General features: G+C 37.0%; 1 protein-coding gene across 1 annotated transcript in view; it reads left to right on the forward strand.

The window, feature by feature from the left end:
* The window catches only part of LOC125233279 (galactokinase-like), an 81793-nt gene that overhangs the window by 33115 nt on the left and 32318 nt on the right, over positions 1-16360 (forward strand). Inside the window, exon 5 of the mRNA XM_048139231.1 lies at positions 15033-15158. Coding sequence (XP_047995188.1) covers positions 15033-15158 — 126 coding nt within the window. The remainder of the gene's footprint in view (positions 1-15032; positions 15159-16360) is intronic.

The raw sequence follows: 16360 nt of genomic DNA on the forward strand, positions 1-16360 counted from the left end.
GTCTACGGGTCCAGAAGCAGCTGTTACTGCTGCAGCAGTGTTGACAAAAGTTAGGTCGTGTACTCCGTGTAGGAAATCAAAAACTTAAGAAAGTGACGTAAGTGAACCGTGCCAGAACTAAGTAAAAAGGACATTTTATAAGTTTAAGTATCTACAGTATGTATAAGTTTTTATGACTGATTTTTTCTTGTTCATTATTTTGTAAGCTAAATTGATTTTAAAATAATAAACTAAATAACATAACTGAGCAGGACTATGTCCCTTGCTGACGAAACTAATACTTATACTTATGGTTAAAGGTTGGTAGGTATTTGGTACATAATTATTGTATATCTCAATGTAATTTTTAATGAAATCAAATTAATCGGAATATTTTAAACTGTATGATTATACCTTAAATGTTTTCAATTTCAAATATATAATTTCATAAATGTGTCAATGTTTTAAATGTATCGCGAATACATTGCGCGAGTTACTTAGAGGTAATTTCAACATAGCTTTAGTCACGATGCCACCGCGATGGTAAAGTATGCGCCTTCTGTAATTACAGATCAAATTTCAGTAAACATTGTGTCATTATTATGCACCTGTTTAGATCCTTTAGGTACAATATAAATTTCACCATAACATTTCTTGATAAAATAAAGATTCACTTTTAATACTTACCTATGTATGATTTAATGATTTGGTTTAGTTAATATTAATTAAGAGAATAATGTTATAATTAGACTATTAGAATTCTTTTTTAAGATGACGGATATCGTATGAATATTTGTAATTATCGGATATGACATGTTTTTGTAATAATGGATATGAAATTAAAATGTTAAATTATAATAATGAATATGAATAATGTATAAAAAAAAATAGTAACGGGATATGTATGATTTGTTTTACAGTGTAGGTATAGGTGTGCTATGGTCAGATTTGCTTGAAAGTTGGATTTTATGGTTGGAGGTTTTAAGTTTGAAATTGAATGTGTGTACTAATGAGAAGATACGGAAAGTAATATTATGTTTATTTGAGTTTTGAAATTAAGATGGAATAAGAACGAAAGAGAATGAAATTGTTCGATTAAAATATGGTATTTAGCAGTGTTTGGGTAAACTGCAAGCACATAAGTTTTTCAGTAAACGATTGGCCTGATCAACTAAGAGTTTTTGAATTTCTTATGTGTTGAAGGTTTCACGGTGTTGAGTAAGTGTTTGGATTTTGAATGTTTTTTTTTTCGTGAGAGGGTAATGTGAAAGGAATAAATTGAATATGTATAAATAAATATGCCTGTCGCATCAACGATGGCCCGAGAGGCGTCGTTGTGCGATTAGGTTAGCAAGGGTACGCCAGGATACAAGGCAGGCACGGAATCCTTGGCCGTCTGACCATGATTTGGTCGAGTATCAATCGTGGGGACACCTTGGACACGTGGAAGGTTTTGATGTAAGGATGTGTGTTAAAAGAACTGCCTGTATGTGTAAAAAAAAAATGTATGTGTGCGCGCTTAAAATAAATATACTTGTATCCTGAGCTAATAAATAAATAAATAAAAGGTCGGCCGACCAAGTAAATGCGTTGTGTACCCTTGCCAAGTATTGCACGCTTAAGATGCACAATTAAAGAAAATATTGTGATGAGACGTCCATAAAGTAAATGACTTGCAAGTGATAATGATATGTGGTACCAAACAAAAAGAATCTATTGAAATACCTACCTGAATTGACAAATACACGTGGTGTATTGACGAATACACCACGTACCGACTTTAAAATTAAGTTATACTTATTTTAATTTTACTTTTGGTTAGGACTTGAATTATTTTTTCACGTTGATTTCAACAATATAACTACCTATAAGTAATGTTTTAAAGTTTTAATATAATCTTAGTTTTTTTTTTTCTTCGAGTTCCATTTTGTCATAAAAGCGCTCATAAATTGGTTTCTACCTAAAATTTTAAAAAAAAAAACGTGTTTTTTTCTCATTATTGTTAACACTTTAGGAGTATACAATGTTTTCCCCTTAGATTTATATTGGAAATTACTTTGTAATTAATACTGTTTATAGTGTGTATTTGCTATCAAATTACATTTCTCCAAATTTTATAAGTACTTATCATTTGAATTAAGTACAAAAGTTTTTTAATCCATCATTAAAAATGAATTTTCTAGTTTAGTTTAAAAATGTATTTAAGACAGTGCATATGTTACAAATAACATTTGCTAAGCATTTACTTTTTTCAAATTTAATATTTACAGTGTTTTTTTTAGTTCATATTTGTCCTTTTCTTTTTCATGATTTTATTTCTGTAAAGTTACCTATATGAAAAATGTACAGGAGAATTCTGATTTAATTTTCCAAAATTTAACAAGTGTTTTTTTCGAAAAAATACGTAGGTTCAATTTTTTTATATAGGAATAAACAGTTAAGTATTTGATTTTATTTAATTTGAACTTTTATGCATTGTCTTTCTTTCTTTAATTTACTTTATGCTTGAAAAAAAAAAGGATTAATTTCAATATTTAACAATAAAATTAACCTTTTTTTTATTAAGGAGGGAGATGTAGTGTGAGTGCAACACCTCACTCACACTGCTTCACCTTACCCTATATATAAGAAGCTACTCTGTAACATAAGACACAATAAACCTATATCTCATACAAGTGAGTTCTCCTTTAGTCCCCACATCACACTATTAAGAACTATGGGTGAAATAGATTTAGATGAATTGAATACTTTCAATGTCGCCGGGGGTGAATTAAGTTTTCTCGAGGGGATTCTGAATGTAAACATGTTTTTGTCTATCAAAACAGTTTTCGGGCAATCTGTCTCGTTGTTATTATTGTTCGTTGTTATTGTTGATAATTTAGGTGAATTGGCGGTCGTTGGCTTAGAAATTTACCAATTTTTTTTATGGTGCCGATGACGATTTCAGACCATTGCCTAAGCAGTGTATCTCTCAGTTGACTGGGTTTTGATCAATCTAACAAATACTACCGAATTAGAGAGTAGTACCATTTTCATGTTATAGCATTTCACAATTCATATTCTCAAGAGTACCTAAGTATCTTTTTATTTGTTAGTTTAAAAGTGCTTTTCATCATTTCCGTCCACAGTTGGGAGAGGTCAGGTCGAGTGTGAGCAATAAAACTACTATGTCCGACTTTATACCATGTACGACTGCGGCATAATTTAAAGTGAAATATCTTGAGTTAGACGTTTATAATTTGATTTCGTCGTGATATCTGTCGAATTTACTTTGAACAAATTGCTGAGTCTTAATATACTTAATACCTATTTATTTCTTTATAACAATTTTAAACGATTACAGATACCATTGTACAAGTTGCAGAAAACTCTAAAAATTTCCCCAAATTACTGGAAATATCAAATTACTTAGTATTGTAAAGACTTTTTTTTTTAAACACTTGACGCTGACAACGACTCAACAGATTACTTCATTTAATATCATAGAATAAAATATCATGGAAATCCATACTAATATTATAAATGGGAAAGTGTGTGTGTGTCTGTTTGTCCGTCCTTCACGGCAAAACGGAGCGATTGTCGTGATTTTTTTAAGTGGAGATAGTTGAAGGGATGAAAAGTGACATAGGCTACTTTTTGTCTCTTTTTAACGCGAGCGAAACCGCGGGCAAAAGCTAATTGGCAATAAATGTGCCAAGAACATAATACAGAGAACTTTTCATCAGAACATTAGCAATTTTGGAAAATTCTCTTCAGTGCATTTACGGTTCTAATACTCACTTTACACCTTTACAGTGAAATTTTAAATTAAGATTACAAATGACAAAGGAATATAAAAATACGTAGGTATAATTAGTATTTATGTATTTATTTTCATAAACAACACTTTTTGCGGATTATTGAACTGAACATAATTTTTACATGCATTTGAATCAGAAAGTAACATCAAAATTCGAATAATTCTCCTGTAAAGTAGGTAACTATTTGACAAAGTTGCTCTTTACAACGTGCTAAACTTTTAAAAAGGCGAGCAAACTCATGTCATGTGATTCCTCTGGAAATGCGATACCCATAAAGTTGGATTTGGGTCAATCAACTTTTGAAATTGTATACTTTATCTCTTAACGAGCCAACATTTTAACATTTGCAGTTTCCTACAGGGGAAATTGAGAGAGTTACTTTATTGCACAAGAAATAAATACAAAACATGATAAAAAAGCTTGTCATTGGTACAGAGGCGTATTTTATTTATTTATTTATTTAAATTTTATTGCACAAATTATCAATAAAAAGTACAAATGGCGGACTTAACGCCATAAGGCATTCTCTACCAGTCAACCATTGGGCAAAACAGAGATAGTTTGGTGCACAAGATTATAAAGCCAGTATGAGATTGTAATGATTAAATACAAGTCGATACATGTGGCGGACGCTATTAAGGCTTGGTTGTCTATTAACACTGGAGCGACGGTGCCGGAGAACCCTAACGTTCAGCGTGCTTGGGATGACACCCGCTCTAAAGCTGTAATTGACAATCTCATCACGAGTGCCGCCGGCGTTGACCGTGCGCGGCTTTTGGCAGTGTCTCAGCCCGAGTCAGGAGCATGGCTGCATGCGTTGCCATCTCCTCAACTGGGTACACTGCTCGACGGTGACTCGCTGCGTGTGGCCGTCGCTCTCCGCCTGGGCTGCGATGTTTGCCAACCACACACATGCATCTGCGGCTCTATGGTGGGAGCTGACGGCCACCACGCTCTGAGTTGCCGACGCTGCGCAGGAAGACATCCGCGACATTTTGCCCTCAACGAGACCATCCAGAGAGCCCTAAGGTCGGCTGGTGTCCCTTCGGTACTTGAGCCACCAGGACTTAGCCGCACTGATGGTAAACGTCCTGATGGCCTGACTTTAGTACCGTGGGAACGGGGGCGGTGTTTGGTATGGGACTAGGGCTTCCAATACCGGGATCCCGGTATCTCGGGATCCCGGGATCCCGCCTTTTTAGGGTTCCGTAGTCAACTAGGAACCCTTATAGTTTCGCCATGTCTGTCTGTCCGTCCGTCCGTCCGTCCGTCCGTCCGTCCGTCCGTCCGTCCGTCCGTCCGTCCGTCCGTCCGCGGATAATCTCAGTAACCGTTAGGACTAGAAAGCTGAAATTTGGTACCAATATGTATATCAATCACGCCAACAAAGTGCAAAAATAAAAAATGGAAAAAAATGTTTTATTATGGTACCCCCCCTACATGTAAAGTGGGGGCTGATATTTTTTTTCATTCCAACCCCAACGTGTGATATATTGTTGGATAGGTATTTAAAAATGAATAAGGGTTTACTAAGATCGTTTTTTGATAATATTTATATTTTCGGAAATAATCGCTCCTAAAGGAAAAAAAGTGCGTCCCCCCCCTCTAACTTTTGAACCATATGTTTAAAAAATATGAAAAAAATCACAAAAGTAGAACTTTATAAAGACTTTCTAGGAAAATTGTTTTGAACTTGATAGGTTTAGTAGTTTTTGAGAAAAATACGGAAAACTACGGAACCCTACACTGAGCGTGGCCCGACACGCTCTTGGCCGGTTTTTTGGGCACTTTTCAATACCGGTATTTAATTTAGCAATACCGGGATCCCGGTATTTTTAGAAACTAACAAATTATGCCAAATGAACGAAAATTACTCATCAAAAACGTTAAATTTCTGCCTTACGATGGTCACTACACGCGTAAATCTTGCTTCTTGCTCTCGTTTTTCGATTTGACACATTCTCTGTTTGGTGTTTTTGCAATATTTGTAAGAAAATGATATTTTTTTTCGATGATTACCTAGATAAAGAATTAAAGATACTTGTCAAAAGCATTCATTGAGGAGGGTCTGCCGCGAACATTTTTTGACACATTTGTCGCACTTGTGAATTCGCACGTAAGTGTGACAGAGAAGCAACACGTCAAACGTAGTTACAACAGGCCACAGATTCTCTGTAAACAAATCGCCTTGATGCATTTATATCATATATATAACTTTTCAAAAAATTGGTTACCTAATGCATATGAACTAACGTATACCGTAGCTACTCTATTTTTACTGTACGTGTGCGTTAGTGTGTTGAATTCTAGCTCAAAACTTTGCCGTAACATTTCCTATAGTAAGAAATTGGGAACTCACTACTCAACTATCAAAATGATGAAAATTACTTTTCTTATCCGTAAATTAAGTGTTCCTTTTTGATTTTGACTATCATGGATTTCCACAAAGTAATGTGTGATTCCATAGATTATTTCTTAATGTGATTTTTAATAATCTATGTCGGAACATATAGCTTATTGGCTAATTGTTGAATGATTTGGCGGATTTATTTTATTACTGCTTTAGCGCCTCTAGCGCTACGAAAAACAAAAATACCACTAAATATTGATGACAATGTGTTTCCAAAGACAAAATGTAATCATCTCATGTTCTAATTTCAAAAGTCAGTGATGAAACTATAGAGTGTGTGTAATAGAGAAATGCTCTTAATGCTTGTTATTTAATGAAGTGATATTAAAGTTAAATCTACAGTACAATTTACAACATTAACACTGACTATAAAATGTAACACAGCATGAATGAGACATAGCTTCCTAGTATCACAGCCATACTAAAGAAGAGGCGACTGAGGTGGCTCGGGCATGTGTATCGCATGGAGCGGACTCATTTGCCACATTAAATTCTGCTGGGAGAGGTTGCAGATGCAAAGAGACCGGTCGTACGGCCAATGCTGCGCTTTAAAGATTGCGTGAAGCGTGACATGGTCACACTTGATATTCCATGCAGCCAGTGGCATCGACTGACCAGAGACCGACCCACGTGGCGCCGTGTTGTTCATAACGGTCAATCCAAGCACGCCAATGCCTGGTTCTCCTCCTTTAATGATAAACGCATGAGGCGTCACGAGCAGGCCTCTAACCCCCGCCCATCTGGGGGAGCATATACCTGCCTTGTGTGCGGACGATGGATCCTCTCTCGAATTGGGCTATACAGCCACGAACGTAAGTGTCGCAAGGATGCTGCTTGAATCGTCTGTTATAGGTAGGCAAAGGCCTGTTATTATTAAAATGTAAAAGGTTCCCTTCCGCACGAGCTTAAAGAGATCGATTTGGCAGAAAACATGGTTTGCTATGGCCGCGTCTTCTTGCAAAATGTCCGATCTGGCGGCGATATCTAACTTACAGAATCAACTGAGTAGAGATCTGGCGCTCTTTCCCGCTTGCTTTTATGCTGCGTCCTCAGTCCCACTTATAACAAAAATAAAGAGCACAGGACGTAGCCTTTTGAACTATGTATACTTAAAAACAATAAAAGTTGAACCGACTTGGCCACATAAGTTTGCGAACCGTTTTGGGTTGAAATCGAAACTTTTAAAGTTCGAAATGTAATCGATTTGACCCATTTGTATGTCGGATTGGCAAGATTCCGCTGTAGTATAACACGCATGAAAAGTAACAAACGAAATTTTGAATAAAATTTGTTATTTTAAGCAAATTACTTGGTTTTTATATTTTCCCGATTTCAATACCGGGATCCCGGGATCCCGGTATTGAAATCGCCAATACCGGAATGAATACCGGTATTGGATAAGGTCCGGTATTTGGAAGCCCTATATGGGACGCTACGTGTGTCAGTACCTTCGCTGCCTCCCACATCTCCCGCACCTCGCACGCGGCCGGAGCGGCGGCTCAATCGCAAGCGGGCTTGAAACGCCTAAAATATCTTCCCATTGGCCCGGGCTACATATTTGTCCCATTCGCGGTAGAGACGGCGGGGAGCTGGGGAACAGACGCGAAGTGCTTTGCACGCGAATTAGGCCGTCGACTCAGGCAAAAAGGAGAAAGCCCCCGCTCCGAGTCGTTCCTGGTGCAAAAGCTGTCCATTGTAATTCAACGCGGAAACGCTGCGAGCGTCATGGGCACTTTTGCACCGGGAACGACAGGGAATAGTTTATTTTGATAGTTCTAAGTTTTTATTGTTATTAGTGTTTAGTTATCTGTTTATTTTGAGTGGATTAAAATTTATAGTCGATACCTACTATTATAAAATAAACATACACAAATACAATAAATAAACCTACATACATATTAGTATAATATATATAAATATAATTTTTAAGAAAAAAAAACCGTCGCCTTTCGGGTTCTGGTGAAAGCTACTTGCGAATGTTGGATTATGTAGAAATGTGTATTTTTTAAAACTGCTTTTAATGCTTTAATTATTAGATGGCAACACAAATGAATATACGTAATCCGTTAAGGTTTGAGGAGTTTCCTCAATCATGAATCCGATTATATTATAAGAAATCAAAGCTATACAAACTTTGACTTGAAAACTCAATATGCTTAACAAACATAACTAAATAAATGTCACTGTTCTGAACTAAATGCATGCTTTTCTTCCAAAAATACCAAAGTCACTATGAGTGTGCCGTTCAGATTTGAGGAGTTCGGTTTTGACTATCATCAGCAGTTCCACTGCACCAAATGTCACTGTTCTGGACGTAAGTGCATGCTGTTCTTATATAAAAATACCAAAGTCACTATAAGCGTGCCGTTCAGATTTGAGGAGTTCGGTTCTGACCATCATCAGCAGTTCCACTGTACCAAATGTCACTTTTCTAGACGTAAGCGCATGCTGTTCTTATAAAAACACCAAAGTCACTATAAGCGTGCCGTTCAGATTTGAGGAGTTCGGTTCTGACCATCATCAGCAATTCCAGTGCACCAAATGTCACTGTTCTGGGCGAAAGTGCATGATAATCTTATAAAAATACCAAAGTCACTATAAGCGTGCCGTTCAGATTTGAAGAGTTCCGTTCTGGCCATCATCAGCAGTTCCACTACACCAAATGTCACTGTTCCGTACCTAAATGCATGCTGTTCCTTTAAAAACACAAAAATCACCATATGTATGCCTTTCAGATTCGAGGAGTTCCCTCGATTTCTCCAGGATCCCATCATCAGAACTGGGTTCTGAGAAAAATGGGACCAATCTGTATGCATATACATTCAATCAAAAAAAAAATCGATAATCTCTCGATTATCGATTTTTTTTTGATTGAATGTATATCGAGGAACAAACATTAAAAAAAATAAAAAATAATTTTTAAGAAAAATATTTTTTAAGAAAAAAAAACCATCGCCTTTCGGGTTCTGGTGAAAGCTACTTGCGAATGTTGGATTATGTAGAAATGTGTAAGTATTTTTTAAAACTGCTTTTAATGCTTTACCAAAGTCGCAAGTTCGGTTCTGACCATCATCAGAAATTCCACTGCACCAAATGTCACTGTTCTGGACGTTAAGAGCGCTTTCAAAAAATCTGCTTGCTCGCATTTCGACGCCGGCGGCGCTGGCGTGCGCCTGTGTGCAGACGCACACTATAACCAGAAGCATAACGATTGTAGCCTGCGGTACAGACATAGCGTGCGATCCTCTTCGAACCAACCCTACGTGCGGCTAGAGCGAAAGGGATAGCATTCATGGTCGGTACCGCCACGCCGTCAGTAGCGTTGCGGACTAACCATTATTGATACTTGCGTAAAAACACCACCATATATATTACATATTTGCATACATGATTTTGTGCATAAATACTTGACCTTTTAGTTTAATTATTAAACTTATCACAGTTTTTTTTATTAAAACGTGTGTAGCCTTGGAAGAAATAAATTAAAAAACTTTTATAATATAATAAATTGTGTATATAATATTGTCTTCTGTCACCGCGATAGTTACTCATGAAATAAATTTATGGAATCAGATTATATCGCGTATAATGAATATAATCCGTTTTCTTAGTTTTATTTCATTTTGTATATGATATGTTTTCTAGGTTCTTTTCGGTGAAGGAAAACATCGTGAGGAAACCGGACTTATTCCAATAAGGTCTAGTTTACCCTTTGGGTTGAAAGGTCAGATGGCAGTCGCTTTCGTAAAAACTAGTGCCTACGCCAAATCTTGGGATTAGTTGTCAAAGTGGACCGCAGGCTCCCATGAGCCGTGGCAAATGCCGGGATAACGCAAGGAAGATGATGATGTTTTCTAGGTACATATACACCGTGTTTCACTTAACACTAAAAACCTGAAAACTGTTTGTTCAGAATCGAGAGTAGAATCGATTGAGCTATATCTTGATGGGGGTAATATTTTTTGTTTTAATTTGTATTATTAGTTATTGTTTACGTGCCCATTCTACAAATTTTTAATACAACATTGTGCATATCATATTGTTAGAGGTTGTATACCTTTTTCAGTATTTAAGGGTATTAATACTGGCTGGTTACTTGGACGATTATTTTTTCCGCTACGAGATAGACGTTGTGCGTCAGTTTAATTTTAAAGTTTATCATAAGTCATAACAAATTGAACTCGTACCTAATTACAACCTTGTCATTTTGAATTTTAGGTTTAAATTTGCTTACTGAGTCACCTGTCCAATTTGAAATTTACTGTGACACAGGTTAAAGTGCTTTACATTGACATAGCTGTCTATTGGTAAACCTTATGTCGTTGCAGTAACGTACACAATTAAACAGTTTGAAGGTTTATGATGGTAGCTAGCAATTATTTTATTGAGTGTAGAGTTAAAAGCCGAGTAGAGCTGCACAGAAAATTTAAAACTCAATTTAAAAAAATAATAATCATCAGATTAAAAATGAACATTCTAGATACGTTTAAAAAAATAAAAATCAGTTGGGGTGTCTGAGCTTTTGAGTGATACCGGAAACACCGTGTATATAATGGAACTAAGATCGGTTTTCTTTAATTTTAAGTAGTTTTTTTTATATTTAAAATGTGTTTTTAGGGTTTCGTAGTCAACTAGGAACCCTTATAGTTTCGCCATGTCTGTCTGTCTGTCCCTCCGTCCGTCCGTCCGTCCGCGGATAATCTCAGTGACCGTTAGAACTAGAGAGCTGAAATTTGGGTACCAATATGTATATCAGTCACGCCGACAAAGTGCAAAAATAAAAAGTGGAAAAAATGTTTTATTAGGGTACCCCCTACACGTAAAGTAGGGAGTGATTTTTTTTTTCATTTCAACCCTAACGTATGATTTATTGTTGGATAGGTATTTAAAAATGAATTACTGAAATCGTTTTTTGATAATATTAATATTTTCGGGAATAATCGCTCCTAAAGGAAAAAAAAAGTGTCCCCCCCCTCTAACTTTTTAACCATATATTTAAAAAATATTTAAAAATCACAAAAGTAGAACTTTATAAACTTTCTAGGAAAACTGTTTTGAACTTGATAGGTTCTGTAGTTTTTGAAAAATATGGAAAACTACGGAAGAGCCGAGCGGCTATTTACCAACGCGGCTTTAAAAACCGGCCAAGAGCGTGTCGGGCCACGCTCAGTGTAGGCACTGAGCGTGACCCGACACGCTCTCGGCCGGTTTTTAAATATTATGTTGTTTTAATTGCATGGAGCACAGGAAGGTCCACATCTATGTATTAGTTTTTTGTAAGGAAATGCAACTACGCTACGCCTACCTGCTTTAGTTGACTGTTGACACACTGAGACAGTGGATGCGCCAGAGTATAAAAGAGTGATTACCATCTCTTGTCAAAGATCTTGTTGAGACGAATCAAACGAACCCAAACACAGAAGAGTTTCAAGACCTGGTTGTTGAATACTCTTGACTACCTTCCAGCTTCATCATCAGATCCTGGGTACCATCTCTTGTCAAAGATCTTATTGAGAAGAATCAAACGAGCCCAAACACAGAAGAGTTTCAAGACCTGGTTGTTGAATACTCTTGACTACCTTCCGGCTTCACCATGATCCTGGGTACCATCTCTTGTCAAAGATCTTGTTGAGACGAACCAAACGAGCCCAAACACGGAGTGGTTTCAAGACCTGGTTGATGAATTCTCTTGACTACCTTCCAGCTTCATCATCAGATCCTGGGTACCATCTCTTGTCAAAGATCTTGTTGAGACGAACCAAACGAGCCCAAACACGAAATGGTTTCAAGACCTGGTTGATGAGAACTCATGACTACCTTCCGGCTTCATCATCAGATCCTGGGTACCATCACCTCTTGTCAAAGATCTTGTTGAGGCAAATCAAACGAGCCCAAACACGAAATGGTTTCAAGACCTGGTTGATGAGAACTTATGACTACCTTCCGGCTTCATCATCAGATCCTGGGTACCATCACCTCTTGTCAAAGATCTTGTTGAGGCGAATCAAACGAGCCCAAACACGAAATGGTTTCAAGACCTGGTTGATGAGAACTCATGACTACCATCTGACTTCATCATCAGATCCTGAGTACCATCTATTGTCAAAGATTTTGTTGAGACGAGTCAGTAACCTAAAATGATATTCAATAATAAATAATACTTACTAAAAATATTAGTCAAGTTAATTAGTTAGTTACCAAAGTCGTCAACCCAAGGATCAAAGTTTTCGGTCGCAGTATACATGCAACAGTACAGCCAAACACGCACACAAGTGCGGTTTTGGACACGGCGGGTGCCGCACACAATGACAAAATAACTTCGCGATCGTCGAGCCGCGTGCGGAGCGGACTAACATACGTCCTGCCTCTACAAGCTCTGCCGCGGTACTGACATCGCAAGCGCGCGTAACCGGTAATAAGGAGGCATTTTTAAAAAATCGTCAAAAATATTAAATTGCAATTAATAGAAAACTTTTGCATAAAATCTGTTTGAGTAAGCGTTGCAGATTATTTTTATATTAAAACTACTTCAAAAACACGTAAGTTTTCGAAGAAATTGACACTTATTCTGAGGTGATTTCTGAAACAAATTGGATTCATCATATCCTCATTTACTCTATTCTAAAGCCTTATAACAAAGAAGTAGTCTCAGATGATTGTAGTACAGGATATACATAATACAAATTTACCACTTGAAGCATTCAAAACTATCCAAATTTTACAAATTAGACGGACTAAGTCAGCACTTTTCGCGGGTTTTCCTAAACATGCACCAGAAAAAAAATCATAATTAATTAAGTGAGTTAGTTTTTAAAAATCCAGTCTCACAACATGTAAGTTAAGAAAATGTCCTAATCGAATCCTGAACTTAATAAATCTTTTAGATGACGGAAAGTGTAGCATTTTGCCGACTAAAACTATCAATTTTACATTATTACGACGTTTTCGTTGAATGCCCTCTTAACGAGTTGGACAAGAATCCAGTACGATGAGGGATTTTCAGAATATTGATAAGTTTGCCATATGAAATAGCGAAGCGTGTCTATATCTGTTTTGCTCATAAATTTCTATGAAATGAAACTTATTTATTGTACCTAGGTATGTCAATATCGTCTTGATAACTTGCGGAGCCAAAAAATATAATATCTTAGGTATTTTGTCTTTATATGGGAATAAGGAATTTCCTATTTTACTGTACGAGCTCGCTCGTTTCTTTTCATTTTGGTACCTACTCTTGGTAACTATACCAGGCCCCGTAGCCGAATAGCATTCCGACGACGCGAAACGAAAATGAAATGCCGCGAAAGGTAGTCTGGCTCTGTCGCGCCAATACGCGAGGGCGATAGAGATAGATATCTACGAGCGTTTCGTTCCGTCAGCGTTTGTGCATTCGGCTACGAACGCTGTTTTCTCTTTGAGTTCGATGTAACTCAAGATGCTAGGTATTTTCTTTATTCGACATTGTTTCTGACCATCAGGTGAGGAGGTTGTATGCGATTTGCATGTCTGTGTAGTAAAAATGTTGCGTAGCTCCTAACCAGTCGTGTGTACCAAGTTGAATGTAAGAAGCTCTATTTAGGTAGTATACATCATAGAGGAATAAGTAGGGGACGAGTTGTAACTATGGTAAATGATGGTAAATGCGAGTTATTTGTACAGGCTTAGTTATAGTGACATCTAGCGACAATAACGCGTCAATCACGCGTCAAATAGCGTGAATTATCAGTACCACTACTCGTCAATAGTGTCTCGTCTGCCAAAAAATTAATATTAGAACAGTTTTATATATTACAAGTAGTAGGAATTGAAAACAGAATACTGATTAATTCAATTCAATTCAATTCAATTCAATAATTTTATTTCGGAAAAAATCCATTAATACTATTGTAATATTTGCTAAAAATTGATGAGCATTAGACTCTTCGTTCGTCGCGATATCTATTGACAAGAAGCAGTACTGATAATTTACGCTAATTGACGCGTGATTGTCGCTAGATGTCACTATAACTATGCGTATATACTTCAATTGCTAATTCGAGTCCAAAAAAACTACGATAGATACGTCAATGTCACAGCTGTCAATGTCACTTATGTCACTGTCAAAATACTTATCATGTTATTGATACCTGAAGTGATACAAGCGCAATACCAACTTTACAACTAAAAATCACGGAAAAAAGAAAAAAACATCGAGCGACCTAGTATTTATGTAAATAATAAAAGACTATTAAATATATAAATCAAAGGATTGAAATAAATAATAAATAATTTATCTTGGCGTGTGTTTTTATAAAAAAGGATTATACTATATTACAAACATTTTATTGCAGTGGCAACATCGTAGTAGTTTTTTGGATTCGAATTAGCAATTGGAGTATAGGTACAAATAACTCGCATTTACATCATGTATGGATTTAAAGCTCTTCCCTTACTTATTCCTCTATAGTATACATACAGCGTGTGTAATCATACGGGCGAATATTTGAATAACGATTAGTATTGGACCTAAGGAGTCTAACTACATAGTTTTTTTTTGAATAGATGAGATATTTTTTTCATACATAATAATTCAGCACGCAATGTATTACGTCTACATCAATTAGCGTACCAACCTAAACGTCATTACGACATGACGTTTATGTCATGTCAAGTTAATATGGACGGCGTACATTGCTGCTTGGTCAGATTAAAAAAAATAATGACTCTTAATTAATAACACTTTTTAATAAAATGATTATCCTATATGATTCGTATGATTAGATACTATAACTGGATACATTATTCGCCCGTATGGAATCCACACGCTGCACGCTGTATAATTAATTTATTTATATGTTCCCCAGCCCAGTCAAGAAGGCCCAACTGTGTCAGAAGGCCGAACACGAGTTCCCGGGTATGCCGTGCGGCATCATGGACCAATATATAGTCACAATGGGGAAGAAAGACCACGCTCTGCTCATAGACTGTCGGTAAGTTTCTTTACTTTTTTTTTTTAATACTACGTCGGTGGCAAACAAGCGCACGGCCCGCCTGATGGAAAGCGGTCACCGTAACCTATGGACGCCTGCAACTCAAAGAGTGTCACATGCGCGTTGCCACCCCATTAGAAACTTGTACACTCCATTTTGCTGTGTTAAATACGCAGAAAAAGGAGTGTACAAGTTCTAAGGAGGGTTCGGGTTGCCGACGACTCAAAGGACAATAGACGGAACAAGTAAAATAATAAAATACTTATAAGTAAAATAATAAAATAAAAAGCCTTTTATTTCCTGTGAAATAACTTATGTTAATTTAATTTCATTAATTCTAGGGGTAATTTGTAGGAAGTGTAGGAACCCCTTAGGTGAAGGCCTCTTCCAAAGATGTCCATTTTTCACGATCTTATGCTATTTTCTTTCAATTTGGACCAGCGACATTTTTAATGTCGTCCTAATATCGACGTTTCTTTATTTATTGTTGTTTAATGAAAAATAACCAATAGTATCAGAAAGCTGCGCTCAGGGAAGGTAAGGCAAGGCCCAATTGTATCAGAAGGCGGCAATGGGTAAGAGTTCTCGGGCATACCGTGTGGTGCCATGGACAAATATGAAATCACGATGGGGAAGAAGGGCCACGCTCTACTCAGACTGTCCAGTAAAAAAGGCCCAATTGTATCAGAAGGCAGAGCCAAATCTTGGGATTAGTTGTCAAAGCGGACCCCAGGCTCCCATGAGCCGTGGCAAATGCCGGGATATCGCAAGGAGGATGATGATGTATCAGAAGGCCGAGCTCAGCGTTGATGAAGAAGGCCCAACGGTGTCAAAAGGCCCAGTATAACTTCGCAACCATGCGATGTGACCTGCGGGCCGATTTTTGAGTCTCACGCGTTCGAATTCAGAAAATTGTCACTGAAAATAATAGGCAATTCACCGTTTACAACCGGTATTTTAGTGACAGTGAGACTCAAAAATCGGCCCCCTGATGGGGAAAATGGGAACAAGCTCTTCTCACTGAACTGAATGTTACATCAGAATTATATTTATCTAAATGACAATTTAGTGTAAGTAGTTCTCGTTCCTTTCCTTCTATGTTTACAAGTATGAGCAACTTGCACGAGAAGCAAAGACATACAATAACTCCGTATAGACAGATAAAGTCTAAGAAAATAAAAAAACCGGCCAAGTGCGAGTCG

This window comes from Leguminivora glycinivorella, chromosome 14 (assembly GCF_023078275.1).
Source record: "Leguminivora glycinivorella isolate SPB_JAAS2020 chromosome 14, LegGlyc_1.1, whole genome shotgun sequence".
NCBI lineage: Eukaryota > Metazoa > Arthropoda > Insecta > Lepidoptera > Tortricidae > Leguminivora > Leguminivora glycinivorella.